This window comes from Cetorhinus maximus, chromosome 1 (assembly GCF_964194155.1).
Source record: "Cetorhinus maximus chromosome 1, sCetMax3.hap1.1, whole genome shotgun sequence".
NCBI lineage: Eukaryota > Metazoa > Chordata > Chondrichthyes > Lamniformes > Cetorhinidae > Cetorhinus > Cetorhinus maximus.
Window position 1 is genome coordinate 40,051,811 of NC_135879.1, and position 22,699 is coordinate 40,074,509.

Sequence of the window (22,699 nt, forward strand, 5' to 3'; positions counted from 1 at the left end):
TCTACACTCTCTAGACCCCTCAAGATTTTGAACACCTCTACCAAATCTCCTCTCAACACACATGAAACCTCAGCTTCTCCAAACGACCCACAGTTCACAATACTTCCAAGTTTTATATCATCTGCAACTTTTGAAGTTGTGCCCTATACATACAAGTCTAGGACACTAATTTATATCAAGAAAAGCAGTGGTAATCCATTATATACCTTGCTTCAATCCTAAACACAACCATTCACGACTACCCTCAGTTTCCTCTCACTCAACCAATTTTGTATCCAGAGAATAAATATTTTTAAAAAACAAAATAATTAGGTTAAACTGAATTACAAAAGCTGTTCAACTCTGAAAGAGAAATTCTGTTCATGAGAGATCATAAAGGACCTTTCAGGGACTAACTTTAACCTAAAAGCTCCCATAAAAATTGGATCAAATGTTATCCTAATCAATCAAAAACAGGCAGCTTCAGTACAGTTTTTGTTATTTTAGTGAACACTCTGCAATGACCATCAGTACTTACCAAATGATACATTTAAAAAGATGTTTTTAAAATATTCAACATGCGCCAAAAAAATGTTCAGCCTCATCTTTGAAACACCCTCTCTTTCCATATACTATTCCTAAACCTAGCAAACAAGCAATCTCATTTGCTGGCATCAATGCCACAAATTGCTTGGCACCCTGCAATATTACAACTATGATTCAGAACTCAGTTGTAGTCACTAAAAGAATCATGTCATACTTAATTTATTCCTTAGATCATTAAATATACAAACATGAGGAAGCTGAAATGCCTCTTGGTATTAGGGTCAGTTTTGCACTGTCCAGCTAATGAATGCTGATGGTGTTCCACATATTTCCTCTGGTAAACATCTGAACTCAACTGGAGAAAAATAAAATCTGACCAGTTTATTAACATTAGATTTAAATGTTAGATGTCCAGGATAAACTTCTCCAACTTCTAATTATATGTGAAGATATATAATTAAAAGGAGGTGTGGACACACTCATTAGTCTCATTAGTCAACTAAGTTGAAGGAGGAGTGCTCTTAATGGGACTGTGTTACAATTAAAAACACTATTTGACTCAACTACAAAGTTGGCAAAAATGTGCCCTTTAATTTCCCATAGTTCAATGCAGACCCACTATTCAAACTACGAAGAAGCCACTCAGTGACTTAAGCAAACAAATCCATAAAGGCAACAGCTGTTGGTATTCTCTTCAGGACTCAATCCCATTCAACATTGGTTAGGCCTATAAAGATTTTTTAAAGTTGTTGAGTTTGAGGGCAACAACTTGCATTTATACACCACCTTTAATGTAGGAAAACATTTCAAGGTACTTCAAAGACATTTAAATCAGACAGAAGTTGACACTGAGTTAAAGATGATATTGAGATAACTAAAAGCTTGGTCAATGATGTAGGTTTTCAGGATGATGCTAAAAGACAGAGAGAGGTGGAGAGGCAGAGAGGTTGAGCAAGGAATTCCAGGGCTTGGGATCCAGGCAGCTGGTGGCATGGGCACCTCTGGTGGTGAGAAGGGAGTGGGAGATAGGCTAACGGTCAGACATTGAGCAACGCAGAGTTCTTGGATGTTTGGATGAGGTTACAGAGATGCGGGAGCAAGGCCATAAAGCAATATGAATGCAAGGATAATTATAAATCAATCAGTTAATATAGGTCAGTGTGCATTGGGTCCGCAGGACTTGTAAAATTATGACAGCAGTGTTGGCTAAGCTCACTCTCACGGAGGTGGAGGATGGGAGATTGGCCAGGGGAATATTGGAATAGAAACAGGTTGATAGTGTTCCTTAAGGCTCACACAAAGGTGTGCATGTGCGTGTGCGCACATGCGCGCGCTCTAAGAAGCTAACAACCATTTTCAATTGCATAAAATGGAGATGTGCAAACAGGTGGGCACTATATGAAGGGGTTAAACAGAAAAATTGTGTCAAGGTGATAATGAAATAACCTTGTGGTTATAATCAGGACAATGCACAGATGACAGATACTGGGGACTGGGGAGGCAGCGGCATAGTGACATTGGTGATAATGTCACTGGATTAGTATTCCACAGAGTTCAAGTCCCACCATGGCAGCTGGTGGAATTTAAATCCAATTAATAAATCTGGAATTAAAAGCTAGTCTCTGCAATGGTGACCATGAAATCACTGTTGATTGTTGTAAAAATCCATCTGGTTCACTAATGCCCTTTAGGGAAGGAAATCTGTTGTACGTACTGGGCTGGCTTACCTGTGACCCACAACAATGTGGTTGACTCTTAAATGCCCTCTGACATGGCCTAGCAAGGCACTAAGTTGAATAAAACAGCTATGAAGTCTAAAAAAGAATGAAACCCAAAGGACCACCTAGGCACTGGAAACGCTAACTACAAACTCAGCCCATAGGCCCTGCAAAGTCCTCTTTACTAATATCCTGGGGCTTGTGCCAAAATTAGGAGAACTGTCCAACAGGCTAGTCAAGCAACAGCCTGACAGAGTCATATGTACGGAATCAAACCTGATAATAATCCCAGACACCACTATCAGCCGCCCTTTACGTCCTGTCCCAACAGCAGAACAGATCCACCAGAGGTAGCGGCATAGTTGGGAGGGAGTTGCCCTGGAAGTCCTCAACATTGACTCTGGACCCCCTGAAATCTCATGGCATCAGGTCAAACATGGGCAGGGAAACTTCCTGTTGATTACCACATGCACCCCGCTCTCCCCACCCCCAACTCCTCAGCTGATGAATCAGTAGTCCTGCATGCTGAACGCTAATTGGAAGTAACACTAAGGGTGGCAAGAGCACATAATGTACTCTGGGTGGGGGACTTCAATGTCCATCACCAGAAGTAGCTCAGTAGCATCACTACTAACTGAAATGGCCGAGTCCTAAAGGACACAGCTGCTAGACTGGGTCTGTAGCAGGTGGTGAGGGAACCAAGAGGGAAAAACCTACTTCACCTCATCCTCACCAATCTACCTGTCACAGATGCAACTGTGTATGACCACCACACATTTCTTGTGGAGATGAAGTCCCACCTTCACATTGAGGATATCCTCAATCGTGTTGTGTGGCACTACTACTGTGCTAAATAGGATAGATTTCAAACAGATTTAGCAACTCAAAACTGGGCATCCATGAGGTGCTGTGAGCCATCGGCAGCAGCAGCATTCTATTCAATCATAATCCGTAACCTCATGCCCCACATATCTCCCACTCCACCATTACCATCAAGCCGGGGGAATCAAGCCATGTTCAATGAAGAGTGCAGGACGACATTCCAGGAGCAGAACCAGGAAAACCTAAAAATGAGGTGTCAACCTGGTGAAGCTACAACACATAACTACTTGCATGCCATATAGCAGAAGCTGCATGCGATAGACAGATGTCACGATCCCAGCTGATGTTACGACTGGACAAACCAAATCCCAGGGTGGAACGTGGCTTGATAGATCCTAACTTTTATTTTTTGTTTAGAAACGTGGAGGGCAGCTACTGAACAGAGTCACAGGAGTCAGTCGATTAACTTTTAACAAAAGAATAAAACATTTAAACAAGATGAACTATTTTACAATATTCCTTCAGCCGCGCTTTTACAGATACATACAGGTTTGTAACGATAGCACAAGTTACAAAAGCTATCCTGTACTCTCATGTTCACAGTAACTACACAGTCCATGTAATTCAATGGGGGATCTGTGGTCAGTCACACCACATTCTGACAGATGCCACCCCAAAAAGATGCTATCGATCTCTCATCAACTCCCCCCAGACGCTTGTCACACCGTGACCCAATCGGTCTCACTAAACTAAGTCTTTCGGACGAGGGTTTCCAATCTCCACTTTCAAAGAACTTGCTTTGGAATCTTCTCCCAAAAGATGCTTTCCACAAGGGTCTACCTCCTGGGTTTTTAACTCTCCTGGAGCATTCAAGCCTTGCCTTCCATGCACTCTTGTGCCAACAGAACACCACCACTTCGCATGCCCAGAGTAAAAAAAAAGTTACCGACTTTAAGCTGTCTCCTTGGATCTTCTGGCTTCTCGCGAGCCTATTTTGCTTTAAGTCTGCGTCCTGCAGCATTCTCCCTTTAAGCAATAAGCTTGGAGCCGTCTTCTCTGCTCCTTGCTTTTAACTTCACTTAACAGGACCATTTCCAAATTCCTGTCCTTGTCCTCGGTCTTAACTGTCCTCTTGGGACATTTCCAGTTCCATTCCCTGGTTTTGGGGACTTTCTTCTTTAATTTTTGGAACCAGCTCCTGTAGTTCCCTCTCCTGTGTATGCTTCTCCAGGCAGCTAGCTTCAATTGAACTCAAACTGCTTTTGGTTTCTGTGTCTGTGTGGGCCTCCTGTTGCTAGGCAACAATAGATTTTCTTTCTCTACCCGGTGCTTGTTTTAATTCACTTCAAGAGTTGTTTAATCTAATTAAAATGCAGGCATCTTTTAAAGTGAAACTAAAACTCAAGCTTCCCCTTCTCTTAACACACCAATACAGAAACACAAACTAAACTTAAAACTAAAACTCATTCCTAACACCCACAAATACAAATATAACTCACTCAAACTATCTCTAGTTCATAACACAGAGCTAAGCAATTCCATGGAATGGAACAGATTTAATCAATGGAACAGATTTAAGCTCTGCAGTCCGTGATAGTCCAGTCATGAATGGTAGAGGACAATTAAACAACTAACAGGAGGAGGCGGCTCCACAAATATCCCCATCCTCAATGATGGGGGAGCTCAACACATCAGTGCAAAAGACAAGGTTGAAGCATTTGCAACCAATTTAAAACAGAGAGCGGGCGAGCGTGTGGACCTCATTTATAACAAAGAGTGGGGAGACTTTTTTAAAAAGAGCATGGAGAGCAGCTGATTGGTGAGTGTTTCTAGTCTTTAGATTAAAATTAAGATCTATAGTTAGTGTTTATATCTCTAGTCTTTATTTTCTGTTTCATAAAAATAACTTGTTCAGTATAAGATCGATATTGGTGTAAATAATTAATTTCAATAAAGTGTAAAGAGCAGGGATACTAGAGTAATTAATTAATTAAATAAGATAGCGATATCAGGACGGGTGATGTGTTGCTGCTGCAGCATGTGGGTGCTGCTGGACACCAAGGTGATCTGGAGCAAACACATCTGTAGTAAGTGTTTGCAGCTCAAGGAACTTTGGATGTGAGTTAAGGAGCTGGAGTCTGAGCTGCAGACATTGCACCACATCAGGGAGGAGGAAAGTCAACTGGACACTTTGCTCCAGGAGGCGGTCACACCTTTAGATAAAGGTTAGATCATTCGAATTTGGTCTGTGATCAGTGACAGGAGGGTGTGACTGCAGGTGAGGCAGGTATGAGGACCCAGGAGAGGCAGTAGCGTTCAATAAGCCTCAGCCCCTGCAATTGTTTAACAGTTATGAGGTTCTTGCAAGCTGTGGGGATGAGAGCGGGGACTGCAGGGAGGATGAGCAAACAGGGAGCCATTCAAGTTGGGGGAGGAAATAGGAACAGAGTAGTGGTAGGGGACAGCATAATTAGGGGAATAGATACTGTTCTCTGCAGCCGTGAGCGTGAGTCCCGAAGGCTGTGTTGCCTGCCCAGTGCCAGGGTTATAGACATCTCCTCAGGGCTGGAGGGGAACTTGGGAGTGGGAGTGGAGGGATCCAATTGTCGTCATCCACGTTGGTACCAATGACATTGATAGTTCTAGAAAGGAAGTTCTGCTGAAAGAATCTGAACAGTTAGGAGCTAAATTAAAAAGCAGAACCTCCAAGGTAAAAATCTCGGGATTACTACCTGAACCACAGGCAAACCAGCATAGGGTAAATAAAGTTAAGGAGTTAAATGCATGGCTCAAAGATTGGTGTGGGAGGAATGGGTTTCAGTTCATGGGGCACTGGCATCAGTGCTGGGGTAGCATACAAATTCAGCAGAAAATAGTTCATGACTCGCAACAAAGATATATCCCAGTGAGGAAGGAGGATTGTAGGAAAGGGATAAACCAACTATGGTTAACCAAGGAAGTTAAGAAAAAACATACAATGTGGCAAAGATTAGTTGTAAGCCAGAGGATTGGAAAAGTTTTAAAAACCAACAGAAGATGACCAAAGAAAATAATAAAGATGAGAAAATAAACTTTTGAGGGTAAACTAGCAAGTAATATAAAAACAGACAGTAAGAGCTTCTTTAAATATATAAAAAGGAAGAGAGGGGCCAAAGTCAATATAGGCCCCTTAGAGAATGAGGCTGGGGAAATAATGGGGAACCAGGAAATGGCAGAGGAGTTGAATAAATACTTTGCATCAGTCTTCGCATGAGAAGCATACCAAAAATACTAGATAATCATGGGGAAAAAGTGGTGGGGCGGAGTGCGGGGAGGAAATAAATACAATAACTATCACTCAAGAAAAAGTACTAGGGAAACTACTGGAGCTAAAGGCCGATAAATCACCTGGGTCTGATGGGTTGCATCCGAGAATATTAAAGGAAATAGCTGCAGAGATAGTGGATGCACTGGTAGTAATCTTCCAAGAATCCTTAGATTCTGGAAAAGTCCCAGAGGATTGGAAAACTGCCAATGTAACACCCTTATTCAAAAAGAGAGGGAGACAAAAAGCAGGTAACTATAGGCCAGTTAGCTTAACATCTGTCATTGGGAAAATGTTAGGAGTCTATTATAAAGGATGTAATAGCAGAGCATTTAGAAATGCATAATATAATCAAGCAGAGTCAGTATGGCTTCATGAAGGGGAAATCATGCCTGACAATTTTATTAGAATTCTTTGAGGTAACAAGCAGGATAGATAAGGGGAACCAGTAGATGTAATATTTTGGGATTTCCAAAAGGTGTTCGATAAGGTACCACACATAAGGCACCACACATAAGGCTACTTAATAAGATAAGAGTCCATGGTGGTGGGCGTAGTATATTAGCATGGATGGAGGACTGGCTAACTAATAGAAGAGAGAGTTGGGATACAGGGGGGCATTTTCAGGATGGCACCTGTAACTAGTGGGATGCCACAGGGATCAGTACTGGGGCCACAATTATTTACAATATATATTAATGACTTGGATGAGAGAAATGAATGTACTGTCGCCAAGTTTGTGGATGACACTTAAAATAGGTGGAAAGGCAAGCGGTGAGGATGACACAAAGAATCTACAGAGAGATATTGACAAGTTAAGTGAGTGGACAAAAACTTGGCAGATGGAGTATAATGTGGGAAAATGTGAGGTTATGCACTTTGGCAGAAAGAACAGAGGGGCTGAATATTACTTAAACGGGGAAAGACTGAAGAAAGCTGCAGCACGGGGGATTTGGGGGTCCTTGTGCATGAAATCACAAAGAGCTAGCATACAAGTTCAGCAAGTAATAGGTAAGGCAAGTGGAATGTTGGCCTTTATTTCAAAGGGAATGGAGTATAAAAATAGGGAAGTCCTGCTAAAACTATACAAGGCACTATTTAGACCACACCTAGAATACTGTGAACAGTTTTGGTCCCCTTATCTAAGGAAAGATATACTGGCATTGGAGGCAGTCCAGAGAAGGTTCACTAGGTTGATCCCAGGGATGGAGTGATTTTTTTCTGAGGAGAGGTTGAGTCTGTGCTCATTGGAATTTAGAAGAATGAGAGGCGACCTGATTGAAACATAAAAGATTCTTAGGGGGCTTGACAGGGTAGATGCTGAGAGGCCGTTTCTCCTTGTGGGAGAGTCTAGGGCCAGAGGGCATAATCTCAGAGTAAGGGGATGCCCATTTGAAACAGAGATAAGGAGGAATTCTTTCTCTCAGAGGGTAGTCAGTCAATCTGTAGAATTCTTTATCACAGAAGGCTGAAGAGACTGGGTCGTTAAGTATATTCAAGGCTGAGATAGGCAGATTTTTAAACAGTAAGGGAATCAAGGGGTATGGGGAAAAAGGCAGGAAAATGGAGTTGAGGATTATCAGATCAGCCATGATCTCAGTGAATGGCGGAGCAGACTTGATGGGCCGAATGGCCTACTTCTGCTCCTACGTCTTATGATCTTCAGCCTAAAGTGCTGGGTGGATGATCCGTCACGGCCTCCTCCTGAGGTCCATAAGACCATAAGACATAGGAGCAGAAATTAGGCCATTCGGCCCATCGAGTCTGCTCTGCCATTCAATCATGGCTGATAAGTTTTTCAACCCCATTCTCCCGCCTTCTCCCTGTAACCTTTGATCCCCTTACCAATCAAGAACCTATCTATCTCCGTCTTAAATACACTCAATGACCTGGCCTCCACAGCCTTCTGTGGCAATGAATTCCATAGATTCACCACTCTCTGGCTAAAGAAGTTTCTCCTCATCTCTGTTCTAAAAGGTCTTCCCTTTACTCTGAGGCTGTGCCCTCGGGTCCTAGTCTCTCCTACTAATGGAAACATCTTCCCCACGTCCACTCTATCCAGGCCTTTCAATATTCTGTAAGTTTCAATCAGATCCCCCCCTCATCCTTTTAAACTCCATCGAGTATAGACCCAGAGTCCTCAAACGTTCCTCATATGTTAAGCCTTTCATTCCTGGGATCGTTCTCGTGAACCTCCTCTGGACCCTCTCCCGGGCCAGAACATCCTTCCTGAGACACGGGTCCCAAAATTGTTCACAATACTCTAAATGTGGTCTGACCAGAGCCTTACAAAGCCTCAGCAGCACATCCCTGCTTTTATATTCTAGTCCTCTCAAAATAAATGCCAACACTGCATTTGCCTTCCTAACTACCGGCTCAACCTGCAAGTTAACCTTAAGAGAATCCTGGACTAGGACTCCAAAGTCCCTTTGCACTCCAGATTTATGAATTCTCTCCCCATTTAGAAAATAGTCTATGCCTCTATTCTTCCTACCAAAGTGCATGACCTCACACTTCCCCACGTTATATTCCATCTGTCACTTCTTTGCCCATTCTCCTAACCTGTCCAAATCCTTCTGCAGCCTCCCCGCCTCCTCAATACTACCTGTCCCTCCACCTATCTTTGTATCATCTGCAAACTTAGCCAGGATGCCCTCAGTTCCTTCATCTAGATCATTAATGTGTAAAGTGAAAAGTTGTGGTCCCAACACTGACCCCTGCGGAACTCCACTAGTCACCGGCCGCCATCCTGAGAAGGATCCCCTTATCCCCACTCTCTGCCTCCTGCCAGACAGCCAATCTTCTATCCATGCTAGTACCTTGCCTCTAACACTATGGGCTCTTAGCTTACTGAGCAGCCTCCTGTGCGGCACCTTGTCAAAGGCCTTCTGGAAGTCTAAGTAGATAACATTCATTGGCTCTCCTTTGTTTGGTCTCCAGTATCACAGATGCCAGTGTTCAGCCAATTTGACTCACTCCACATGATATCAAGAAAGAGCTGAAGGCACTGGATACCGCAAAAGTTATGGGCCCTGACAACACATTCGCACAAAAGTACTTAAGACGTGCTCCAGAACTAGCCGGGCCCCTAGCCAGGCCGATCCAGTGCAACTACAACACTGCATCTACCCGGCAATTTGGAAAATTGCCAAAGTATGTCCTGTACACAAAAGGCAAGACAAATCCAGCCGGCCAATTACCACACCATAAGTCTCGATCATCAGCAAAGTTACAGAAGATATCATCGACAGTGCTGTCAAGCGTCACCTACTCAGCAATGACCCGCTCACTGGCTCTTAGTTTGGGTTCCGCCAGGGCCAGCTCCTGGCCTCATCACAACCTTGATCAAAACACGGACAAAAGAGCTGAACTCCAGAGGTGAGGTGAGGTAAGAGTGACTACCCTTGACATCAAGGCACATTTGACCGAGTGTGGCATCAAGGAGGCCCAGCAATACCAGTTAATGGGAATTGGGCAAAACTCTCCGTGGGTTGGAGTCATACCTAGCACAATGGAAGATGGTTGTGGTTGTTGGAGGTCAATCCTCTCAGCCCTAGGACATCACTGCAGGAGTTTCTCAGGATACTGTCCTAGGCCCAACCACTTTCAGCTGCTTAATCAAGGAACTTCCCTTCGTCATAAGGTCTTAAGTAGGGATGATCAAGGACAATTGCACAATGTTCAGCACCATTCACAACTCCTACGTTACTGAAGTAGTCTATGTCCATACGCAACAAGACCTGGACAATATTCAGGCTTGGGCTGACAAGTGGCAAATAGTATTTTCACTACACAAATGGCAGGTAATGACTAACTCTAACAAGACAGAATCGAACCACCTCCGCTTGAAATTCACTGGCATTACCATCGCTAAATCCCCTATCAACATCACAAAACAAAAACAGAATTACCTGGAAAAACTCAGCAGGTCTGGCAGCATCGGTGGAGAAGAAAAGAGTCGACGTTTCGGGTCCACACGACCCTTCAACAGAACTGAAGTATAGTTAGGAGAGGGGTGAAATATAAGCTGGTTTAAGGTAGGGGGGCGGGGGGAGAGAAGTTGAGGGTGGGGTGGTTGTAGGGACAAGCAAGCAGTGATAGGAGCAGATAATCAAAAGATGTCACAGACAAAAGGATCAAAGAGGTGTTGAAGGTGGTGATATTATCTAAGAAAAGTGCTAATTAAGAATGGATGGCAGGACACTCAAGGTACAGCTCTAGTGGGGGTGGGGTGGAAAGATTGACAAGGTATTAGTTAACATATCAACATCCTTGGCATTAACATTGACCAGAAACTGAACCGGACCAGCCATATAAATACCGTGGCTACAAGAGCAGGTGAGAGGCTAGGAATTCTACGGAAGTAACCCACCTCCCGACTCCTCAAAGCATGTTCACCATCTACGTGGCACAAGTTAGGAGTGAGATGGAATACCCTCCGCTTACATGGAGTGCAGCTCCAACAACATTCAAGAAGCTCGACACCATCCAGGATTGGCACCCCATCCACCACCTTAAACATTCACTCCCTCCACCACCGACAAATTAGCAGCACTGTGTGCCATCTATAAGATGTACTGCAGCAACTCACCAAAGCTTCTTTGACAGCACCTTCCAAACTCGCGACATCTACTAACTTGAAGGACACGGGCAGCAAACACCTGAAATTCCCCTCCAAGACACACACACCATCCCGATTTGGAATTATATCACTGTTCCTTCATCGTTGCTGGGTCAAAATCCTGGAACTCCCTCCCTAACAGCATTGTGGTGCACCTACACCACATGGATTGCAGCAGTTCAAGAAGGTGGCTCACCACCACCTTCTCAAGGACAATTATGGATGGGCAATAAATGTTGGCCTAGCCAGTGATGCCCACATTCCTGAACGAATAAAAAGATGACCTTGTGTTTTCTGTTGACTAATGGACGAGACTGATTAATGTTTTGTGGTTATGTATCTCAGAATGACTAAACTCCTGGAAGATAGAAAAGGTGAAAGAATATTCATCCAGGAAAGATCACAATGTTAAATGGATGCTGGCCCATTAATCTTAAGAAGCAACATAATGGTTTTGAGTTAAGAACCAACTAAATTATAAACACAAAATCAAAATACCAAAATGAAAACTCACCATGCTGCTTCTGTTTAGGATTGTACATTTTCCACCATCTGAATATGAGAAATCCATCTTGGATTCTAACAGAGTAAATATTAACAACAGAAAATTCAACACGGCAGCAAGTAACACTTCAGTCTTATGTTCATTGCAATAGCTGCATGACACTTGATTAATTCTTACGCTGTTGAATAATATATATTCGACTTCATTGAATACCACAACACCAAAAACATGTATTTATATAGCATCATTCACATGATGAAACATTCTGAGGCATTTTACAAGCGCCATCAAACAAAATTTGACAGCAGGCTAACATAAAGAGGTGTTAGATCAGAGTATAAAAAGCTGGGCTTTAAGAAGTGTTTCAGAGGAAAGAGAGGGAGAGAGAGGTGGAGAGATCTAGGGAGGGAATTCCAGACCTTAGCGCCTTGGTTAATTAAAATGGGGATTGATCAAGAAGCAGGAACTGGCAGAGCCCAGAGATCTTGGGGGCTGTAAGTCATGAGGAGATCATAGAGATATGGAGGAATGATGCTATGGAGGGATTTGAAAACAAGTATGTGAATTTTCAAATTTTGATGCTACTTAACCAGGAGTTAATTGTAAATCCGCAAGCACATGAGAGATGCTGAACAAGACTTGCCGCAAGTTAGGACAGATAGCAGAGTCTGAATGGCCTCATATTTATGGAGGATAGCACTAGGGAGACCTATCAACAGTGCATTGGAATAGTCGCGCCTAGAGGTAACAAAGGCATGGATGAGGGTTTTAGCATAAGACAAGCCAAGGTAGGGCCAAAACAGGGCAATGTTATGGAATGGCAATAGGCAGTCCTAGTGATTGTGCAAGCGTGTGGTAGGAAATTCATGAATCGATCCAACACCAAAGTTGTGCAGTCTGGTTCAGCTTCAGACAATTGCCAGGGAAAGAGATGGAGGTGGTGACAAGGGAACAAAGTTTGTGACGGGGTCAGAAGACAATGGTTTTTGTCTTCACGATAGTTAGTTGGAGAAAATTTCTGTTCATCCAGTACTGAGTGTTGGATAATTTAGAATCAATGGAGAGGTCAAGAGAGGTAGAAAGGTAGAGGTGAATCGCATCAGCATGGACCGGAAAATTACACAATGTTTTCTGATGATGTTTGTGAGGGGATGAGAAATAGGAGGGGGTGAAGGACACAAGATACTTGCACAAAATCTTTTAGAAAGGAGACTGAAATTAAGATTTGTTGTTGAACTTTGAGAAATTGTATAGAACCACTCAGTGGATGTTCCCATTATAAACGCCAGAGGTATGAGGTTTGAATTTCATTCGGTACTGAGATAGCTGATCTCCACAGTGCAGTGCTACACAATGCCACACTATCCTGGACAGTGGAGGTGGGGGAGAATTTACCAAGGGTTTCCACTCCCAATTAATATCCAGTGACTCCTGTCGGAAAACGCACATGTATAGCCATCAGTTGAGTACAGGCTTAGGACTTGACTATGGTGTCAACAAGCAAATTGAACATGCAACCATGTGCTAATAGCTATCCTTCATACAGTAAGGTACTGGATGGCTGAAAACACTGTGGAATGCTACTGCAGCATAAGTCGACAACTGGGGATGGAAAGGGAACAAAACTGACATATAAAGTACACAAATATAATGCAAACTATTTGGAGAAAGTCAGTCGGAAAATCTGATTAATAAAATCAAAATTGCATTTCAAATTATAATTTTGTGGATCTTAGGCACAATCTTTTTTTTGTAATATCAATATTATATAGTTTCATTTGTTTCAATAAGCATTTTACAGCTAATTTATAAGTAGCAATATGAAACAAGAAAACTGAGAAATTAAGAAGCATAGACAGCATAATAGGATATCAATAAACAAGTAATCAAATGTCCACATTATCTAGTCCACCAAAACAGGATAACTGCCTCCCATGGTACAAGTAAAACTAAGTAATGTCTTGGGCAGTTCTCAGACACCTCCTGCTTGACAGCACAGAGTGTCAGCAGCAGAAATTTATATCTTCAAACCAAAACTAAAAGTCAAATTCCATTGGATGCCAATGCTTACCTTTCAATCCCATACTCTAGCTCTCCAATATCAAATTATATTATACACAGCATCATCAAAACCACAGCCAACATAGATAGTCATTTATCTCAAAATACCGAACGCAGAAATTTTTATTTATACTACATTAGCATCCTGACCCAGGCTTTAGTTAAGTACCAGAATTACAATAAATGCTATACAGAATCTCACAGTACAGAAGAGGCCCTTTGGCCCATCGAGTCTGCACCAACACATGAGAAACACCTGACCTACCTACCTAATCCCATTTACCAGCACTTGGCCCATGGCCTTGAATGTTATGATGTGCCAAGTGCTCATCCAGGTACTTTTTAAAGGATATGAGGCAACCCACCTCCACCACCCTCCCAGGCAGCGCATTCCAGACCGTCACCACCCTCTGGGTAAAAAAGTTTTTCCTCACATCCCCCCTAAACCTCCTGCCCCTCACCTTGAACTTTTCCCCCTTCGCGACTGACCTTTCAACTAAAGGGAACAGCTGCTCCCTATCCACCCTGTCCATGCCCCTCAATCTTGTACACATCGATCAGGTCGCCCCTCAGTCTTCTCTGCTCCAACGAAAACAACCCAAGTCTATCCAACCTCTCTTCATAACTTAAATGTTTCATCCCAGGCAACATCCTGGTGAATCTCCTCTGCACCCCCTCCAGTGCAATCACATCGTCCCTATAATGTGGCAACCAGAATTGCACTCAGTACTCCAGCTGTGGCCTCACCATGGTTCTATACAACTCCAACATGATCTCCCTACTTTTGTAATACAATATAAAATAAAGATAATTTAATATAGACAAAGGGTACAAAACCCAATATTTCAGTGAAGTAACTCTAATTACCACTACCCCAAGACTGGGCCAATGTGATTTTCAAAGCAACATCCACAGCATAGTTACATGGAGGTTGCAAGACAGAAAATTAAGAACCAAATTATAATACTTTTTGTTAAAAAGTCTACAACAGAAGCTCTCGAGCACTATTTCCCACCTTGCCCTCTGTACATGCAAGTGTCCATAAACAATATCGAGGTATCCATCACATTGTAACCTGGGCTCTATCCTTCAATTCACACTGTCTCAATTCAAAGGAAGTGTATGCTATAATTGTTTAACTTTGTTTCCACATGAATCAGCTTTTACCTGATAGACACGTCTTCATTGATATAATATATTTCACGAAACATGACCTTTCCAGATAGTACAGAGAACGAAAATGAACCTATTAGAAAAGGTAGGCAATCAGCTTATCTAATACAGTATCATCAAAAGGTTTGTTAAACAAAATATGAAGAAACAACATTTCATTTGTTATCCATGTTCACAGGATATATGGCTCATGTCTGAATAACAATGCTCAAGTGACATTTTTTTTTTACATTGTATAATTCCACCGTGTACTGTCGCACACATGTAAATTGAGTGAAAGCCAGGAGATTGTTTACGTAAATAGATATTCTAAAACTACTTTTTTTTTTAAAAATTTTACCAGCTTCTGCAGAATGTCCAGAAAACAGAATATTTCTAATGAAAGAAAAAAATCCATTTGTCCTGAATCAGCAATAGAACAAAATAAACGTTAATATCTCTTCTGAATAAATCCTCAATCTGCCTCTGTGCAGATGAACTAATAAATAAATTAAAAAACTCACCAATGTGGACATATCCATTTTTATAGAGCCTGTTAAGAACCAGAGTCAGTATCAGTCCTAAATTACGGGAATTGTAGTAAGTCAGATAAATTATCCATCCACATGACAGGATTGTAGCTGTAAAGAAAAAACTCACATTAGTCAAATGCCTTATCACATCACTCATAATGCTTTATATCCAATGAATTATAGCTTGAAGTGGGTAAATACAGTAGACAATTGCACACAAGTCCCACAAAAATCAAAGGATGGCACCAAAGACCATCTAGCAGTCCCTAAATACTACTCTGGAACATCAATCATAATGCCTAGCTCACTGGATGGCACTCAAACCCAAAAACCTTCTTACTCGGAACAAACATTTTCTAAGATGTTATAACAACCATCAATTTGCTCTTGCCTAGATTTTTTTTAAAATCAAGTAAATAAGCACATTGCAATGATATACATATTGTATTTATAATATGTATAACTATTTTGACATGCTAACTGAAGAGAAAGTTTATATTATAAAACTGAATAATTTCCTGCAGAGATTACTTTTTAATCAAATCTCAGTTCTGTTCTTAAATTTAACCTTACAAATTACTCTGTAACCATTTAAGATGACTATCAAAGTAATTTTAGAAATAGTAAAGGAAGGTCAATTTTTTTTTGTGATACAGTGGTGATCCATTACTAATGATTTGAGGCGCACACATCCTGTCAACAAATGAAAATCTAAGGGTCAGACACATCCCTCCAGCTCAGAGATGAAATTTCTGGAGTGAAATTCTATTAAACTAATTTTATATATTAGGTAAAGTAGAACGTTAGGTCATTGGTAGGGGCTACTCAACAATTGCAGTGCATTAAATATGGGATGATACAAGAAAAAGGAAAGGAGGAAAAGAAGAAAAACTTAACTGAATCATCACTCATGCCCTAATTTACTTCACAGGAAAGACGCCATGGTATTGCAAAGTGCAAGTAGCAATTGCTCATTCATCACTTTCCTGAAAACACTAATATACACAAAGCTCTTTCACATGGTCACCAACTGCCTTCCAATAACTTGCTCAAACAGCTATTCTTATGGAAGGTATCAGCCTGAAATGTTAACCGTTTCTCTCTCCACATATGCTGGCAGATCTGCTGAGTCTTTGTGTTTTTATTTGCTGTTTTTATTTGAGATTAAGTAATAAGTGTTGGCAGAATTGCTTATTGTGAAGGGGATCACCATCCAGTCCAATCCTATCTCTCTTGCCACACCCAACCTCTTCTGCACCCCACACCATTATGAAAAAGACAAATCAATTGTTGCAATATGGAATTGGGAACATAAATAAACCAGCTAACAAAAATAATAAGACAGTACTAATTATTTTTTAAAATGCAAGAGGAAACATTGCCCAATTTCAGTTTATCACAATTTGAAATCAAAATCAACAGAACTGATTCAATATGCTACATTTATTAATCCAGAAACTTGCACATTTTTCGTCAGTCAAAAGCAATCCAGATCTGGTAAAACATTAACATCTTGTATACATATTTCACTATACATCTCAATTAAAATGGTAACCTCAGTGATATCATAATCCAGAAACATATTTCAATCCTATACCTAGATGACATGCCAGATGATTAAAATTCAAAGCTAAGTTAATCTTCTCCAACAGGTTATATATTCAAATCCTTGAACCAAGCCAGTCTGGATTTCTCCAGGATGTTGTTAATGACTAACCTAACTAACTAACCTAACAGCAGAATTACCTGGAAAAACCCAGCAGGTCTGGCAGCATCGGTGGAGAAGAAAAGAGTCGACATTTCGGGTCCGCACGACCCTTCAACAGAACTGAAGTATAGTTAGGAGAGGAGTGAAATATAAGCTGGTTTAAGGTGGGGGGCGGGGGGAGAGAAGTTGAGGGTTTTTCCAGGTAATTCTGTTTTTGTTTTGGATTTCCAGCATCCGCAGTAGTTTTTTGTTTTTATCTCTGTGTTTAATTGACTGCCACTTCTCTTCAAGAAATGCCTTCCTTGAAGAAGTATTGCTCTGTTCTTCGACAGGATTTCCGCCTGTCTCTTCTGCCTTGTGCACCTTCATTGCTTTCCATTTCTCTCCTGGTGTTTGACAAGGTGTTTACTAAAACCCGCTTTCACAGCCTTTTGTCTGTGACATCTTTTGTCCCTACAACCACCCCACCCTCAACTTTTCTCCCCCCGCCCCCCACCTTAAACCAGCTTATATTTCACCCCTCTCCTAACTATACTTCAGTTCTGTTGAAGGGTCGTGCGGACCCGAAACGTCGACTCTTTTCTTCTCCACCGATGCTGCCAGACCTGCTGGGTTTTTCCAGGTAATTCTGTTTTTGTTTTGGATTTCCAGCATCCGCAGTAGTTTTTTGTTTTTAACCTAACAACAGTCTGGCTCACTAACAGAATCTGGTAGGGAAAAACCACTCACTGAGGACTGGACTGTCATTCTTGCTACGTGGTTTCAGATAACCCTGGAAGAGTATTCTTAGCTGTATGCATAAGTGACAGCTTATCAGAATTCTATACTGGCAACCTATGCACTTCTGCTTGTCAAACCCTAACTATATCTCTATTGGAGACCCCCAAGCTTCATCTGTGCCAGTCCATGCCAAAGTTTCTAGACCCCAGAGGGATGTCCTGATTGAAAATCTGGACACTTGGCGTGGGGTACATACAGAAATGGTTATTCAGACAGACTGGAGTCTAAATTTGTATGTGGTTCACCATTTTTGGGCAAGGGTGGGTAGTAAAATAGGTTCAATTTATAGCAATTTCTGGGTGTGAGATCTTGAACCTAATCTGCACCAGCAGCACCATCCTCACTGTTTCAGTCATCACTGATGGTTGCCTGAAATCAGCATTAGATCAACTGAAATCTACAAATAAGGGGATTGTATCTGTTTTGGGACCATTTTGCAAAATGGACAAAACCCTTATTTTTCCAATTCTACAAAGGCTTAAACTGTGATCTTTAAGGAACTGAAGACTGCTAAAGAAATGGCAGATAAAGCTAAAGAACGTTTTTTTACTTTCCCTCCCGTGGAGCATGGAGGAGCAGAATTCCTCCTGCAAATTCCAAAACATTACAATGACTCACTGCCAGCTTATACTTGGTCCTGCTACATCCCACTCGTCCATGTATTGAAGCTTATGATGCTCCTTAAGTACAGTAAGAATCCTCAGCCTCTATTTCCATATTTGTCAACCAGTGGAAACAGTCTTTCTCACTGTTTACCACAGTGCAGTCCCTAGGTTTCACTCACCCATTTACTGGCTGCTTTTAATCAATATGTTGCTGCTACTGTTGTGCTCGGCTCTGCAGGAAATACGAGATCCCGTGTCCACGTCATTTCTTTCCCCTCATCTCCAACCCACATTCCATAGTCTGCTTCTCACCACCAAGCCCATCACCTTCTCCCCAAATGCCTCTCCCTTTCCCAAGCCCAAATCTCTCAACTATTCCTCAAAATTAGTCTCCCATCCCTGTACCCTACATGCTCCTTCTCTCTCCCCTCTTTACCTTCTGCTCATTGCTAAGTGAGACCCAACTCTTTGCAGCTGATGGAGGCAATGATATCTGAGTGGAGGTAAGCACTGCTGAAACACTAGGTTTCAAAGCTGCTTTTCATAGCCTCAGAGTTGCGTGTCTCATTTAGGGTCATATGGCAACACTAGGACCAGGACACCACGGGCCATATGTTTGGCACATCTGTTCTAGACTGGTTAGATAAATGGAACATATCCTTATGGAGGAAAAATGTTTTCACTCTATACCAAACAAGCAGAAATTCTACATGTGTAAATTGTGCAGTAGATTGGCATGGAGACACCTAAACATAGCAACAGATTTCCAGACAAATTGGTTGATGATAAAAATAAACTCCTAACCAGTCTAACAATGAAATGAAGACCATAACCCACCACGCCCCTAACGTCCCCACACATTGCCCAACACACAGACGAAAGAAAACGTCAGAGGTGATATCCATCTCATTGCTACAGGAAGCACACAGACTCGTAGCTGCCATAAATAATTCATTAGTAGCAGAAACAATAAATTCATTTGTGAGCTAGTCAAATTCCAACAGATGAAATAAAACTGCGAGAAAAGATTAAAATCAAATTAAATTTACAATAAACGTAAACACTCACCAACAAAAAGCCACACAACATTAGAATTGTGCTCTGTAAGAAAACCTTCCAAATCTGTAAGGGATGGGACAATGCTCCCATTGTCTCTCAAAGTGTCCATTATTATGTTAAGTTGGAGCTGTGAAGGGAAAGAAGAATAAAGAAACAAGTGAAACCTTTTAACATAATAAAAACAGAAAATGCTGGTAAATTTCAGCACGTCTGGCAACATCTGTGGAGAGAGAAACAAAGTTAATGTTTCAAGTCCATTTGACTCTTCTTCAGAGCTAAAAGCCTTTTAACATAATTGTTTTGAAGAACATATGGAGTTATATTAAAAGAGATGTTCCACAACTAAGCACCTGTTTTATGCTTGTATAGTGAAAGATGGGGGAGAAATAAAATTTTCCCTCAAAATACTTGTATATCTCATTGCTATGTAGAAATATTATCCACAGTTTCATATACTGTCAAGGAGTCAATAGGCGGAATCGTCCCAGGTTTGCACCAAGTGGGGTAGTGGGTGGGTAAAACCATGTTTTACCTGCCAGCCACAATGGCTTTTCACACCATATCATCCCAAACCCGCCGCATTAATTATGCATTCCCGGGAAACACGCCGTTTCCATGGCAGGCGGGCTCTCACTCGCCTGCCACGCCAGCATCGTCGCTTCATCATGCTGGGCACCATATTTAAAATCCAGCCGCACGCACACCTCTCAGGGCTTCCAATCTATGACTGCTGCAAAGAAGACATGACCCCGAAAGGCAAAAAGACTGCAGCCCCCAGGTTCAATGTCACATCCCTCGAGCAACTTTTAGACACAGTGGTGGCTCGCCATGATGTCCTCTACACCCACTCTGGCCTCAGGATGGGCAGCAACCACCTTATTCCGGCTTGGGAGGCGGTGGCAGCGCTAATGTCCTGCAAAAAAGGACAGGATGAATGGTCTCAACTGTTCCACCAAAGGTAATTCACTCTTCTCATCACCCTCAACCCTCAAACTCACAAGCTCATCACACATCCACAGGGATCTACAACCTCAAGGAACAACACCACTAACTCTCTCACACACCTTCACATCTCCATCAGGCTCATACCCTCTCGAGCTCACGTCCTCATCTTGTCTATGGCTCTGATCACCACACAAACATTCCACACAGCGCCATGTGTCCTGCTCACATTCTCTCCATCTGTTTTCATGCAGGAGAAGCTGGCTCACATCAGTGGGGAGAGGTTACAGACTGGGGCTGGAGTAGCCCACATTAGGCCCCTCACTCACTTTGAGGATTATGCCATCGCACTGACTGGCGAGGATGTGGACTGTGTCTGCAGTGGCGGTGAGGCCAGTGGCGAAAACCCTCGTGAGAATCCTGCACCACATCATCCCTCTCAAACGCAAATGTAAGTGCTCTCTCTCCTGCTTTTGACTCTGCTTATCTCTATGCACTACTTATCTCTACTTTGGTTCACAGGGAGCTCTGCCAAGCGACCAACACACTCAGCTGGCCATTACCTCAGCTCCATCCACGTCCTCACCTGCAGCCAAGGGGACACCTGTTCCATTGAAGAGCTGGAAATAATTAGCCTGGAAGACCCATCACAATGCTTACGCACATCCTCCACCAGCACAGAGACACACACCTTGGTGGAACCTAGATCTAGAGCAGACTCAGGATTCACAATCTGGTGGTCACCGCACGGACACACATCCACAGCAGCAAAAGGCAGGTTCATGTGAGCTCCCCGGCACTCAGAGGACTTCTGGGGATCAGCCAACTGTGAGATCCGAAACAAGTCTGTAGGTTTGGCCTTCCAAGCCATCCTGGAGAGTCAGCAGAAAGGGTGGGAGCATCACGCAGAGCTGTTGGGAGACCTCAGCAGAGTGGCATGTAAGTCAGAGGAGTGTGTCTGCCTGCTCTCTGATGAAATGGTGCCCACATGTGCGTGTATTTTTTAAAAATATTCATTCATGGGATCTGGGTGCCGCTGGCTAGGCCAGCATTTATTACCCCTCCCTAACTGCCCTTATTCAGAGGATATTTAAGAGTCAACCACATTGCTGTGGGTCTGGAGTCACATGTAGGCCAGACCAGGTAAGGACAGCAGATTTCCTCCCCTGAAGGACATTGGTGAACCAGTCGGGTTTGCCCGACAATCGGCAATGGTTTTGTGATCATCAGACTTTTAATTCCAGGTTTTTATTGAATTCAAATTTCACTATCTGCTGCGATGCGATTGGAACCCAGGTCCCCAGAGCATTACCCTGGGTCTCTAGAATAATAGTCTAGTGACAATACCACTATGCCACATCTCCACATTCTGCTGGACCAGGGTCTCCATGGCTGCCATCCTCCCCATGGTGACCCGGTCTCCATGGGGAGGATGGCAGACACCATGGAGACCCTGGTCCAGCAGAATGCGGAGATGTGTGCAGACCAGTTATTCTGGAGGGAGGAGCATGTGTGTGACAGGGCCTTTCAGACCCTCAGGCAAGCATTCTCCCACGCACGTGGATCCTTCACGAATCATACTCACCACAATGTCCTGAGCATTTTGAATGCTGCCTGCTGGGGTTTGCTTTCAGTTGCCCCTCTGAGCTGACCTACATCTCCATCCACCCAATGATCACACTCCACGCAGCACCTGATCTCACCCACCACAAATGTTGTTTCACTTCTGATTTAACAAACATGGTCTGGTTTCAGTTTATCGTGTGCTCCCCTAGTCTCCCATTTCCTTTCCCCCATCACAGTTGATCCCCCGGAAATCACCTTCCACCTCTCCCCTGTGACTGCTCTCGGTTATTCTCACCGTCCCCTCATACCACGCCCACCCTCAGTTCCCTCCCCAATAGGCACCCATGGACGCATCAGACCCTGCCCTTGCACGCTCACCAGGACATCTCCATCTCCGAACCCCTACCCCCCACCCGCTTAGTCTCTCCCACATCCTGACTCCCATGCTTCTTCCACCACTCTTAATGCTTCCACCCCCACCCCTCCCCAACTCCTTCCTTCCCCTCAACTCCCACTCCCACCACCCCCCACCCCCAACTCCTTCCTCCTCCGGACTCCCTCCCCATCTCCACAACCCTTCCGCCCCTCACTGCACTCCTTCCCCCTCCTCCAAACTCCTTCACTTACACCTTCCCAAGACCCCCAGTTATCATCTTCTCCCACTCCTCCCCTGCATTCCCTCCCCCCCAACACCTTCATTTCCCACCCCCCGACCTCAACCCACCCCGACACTTCTTCTCTCCCAGTCAATCCCACCCCCTCGACCATCATACATTGTGAGCATCAACGGTGACTTTC

General features: G+C 43.0%; 1 protein-coding gene across 10 annotated transcripts in view; it reads right to left on the reverse strand.

Annotated features, from left to right (window-relative positions):
* The window catches only part of kiaa1109 (KIAA1109 ortholog), a 533,049-nt gene that overhangs the window by 484,308 nt on the left and 26,042 nt on the right, over positions 1-22,699 (reverse strand). For all 10 annotated transcript variants that reach the window (XR_013576358.1, XM_078539938.1, XM_078539971.1 and 7 more), the window contains exons 2-5: positions 19,403-19,520; positions 15,233-15,349; positions 14,724-14,802; positions 11,505-11,569 (exon numbers count right to left, since the gene is read on the reverse strand). Coding sequence is in view for 9 of the 10 variants with exons in the window: in XM_078539938.1 (XP_078396064.1) it covers positions 11,505-11,569; positions 14,724-14,802; positions 15,233-15,349; positions 19,403-19,502 (361 nt within the window). In the remaining variant the exon portion in view is untranslated. The remainder of the gene's footprint in view (positions 1-11,504; positions 11,570-14,723; positions 14,803-15,232; positions 15,350-19,402; positions 19,521-22,699) is intronic.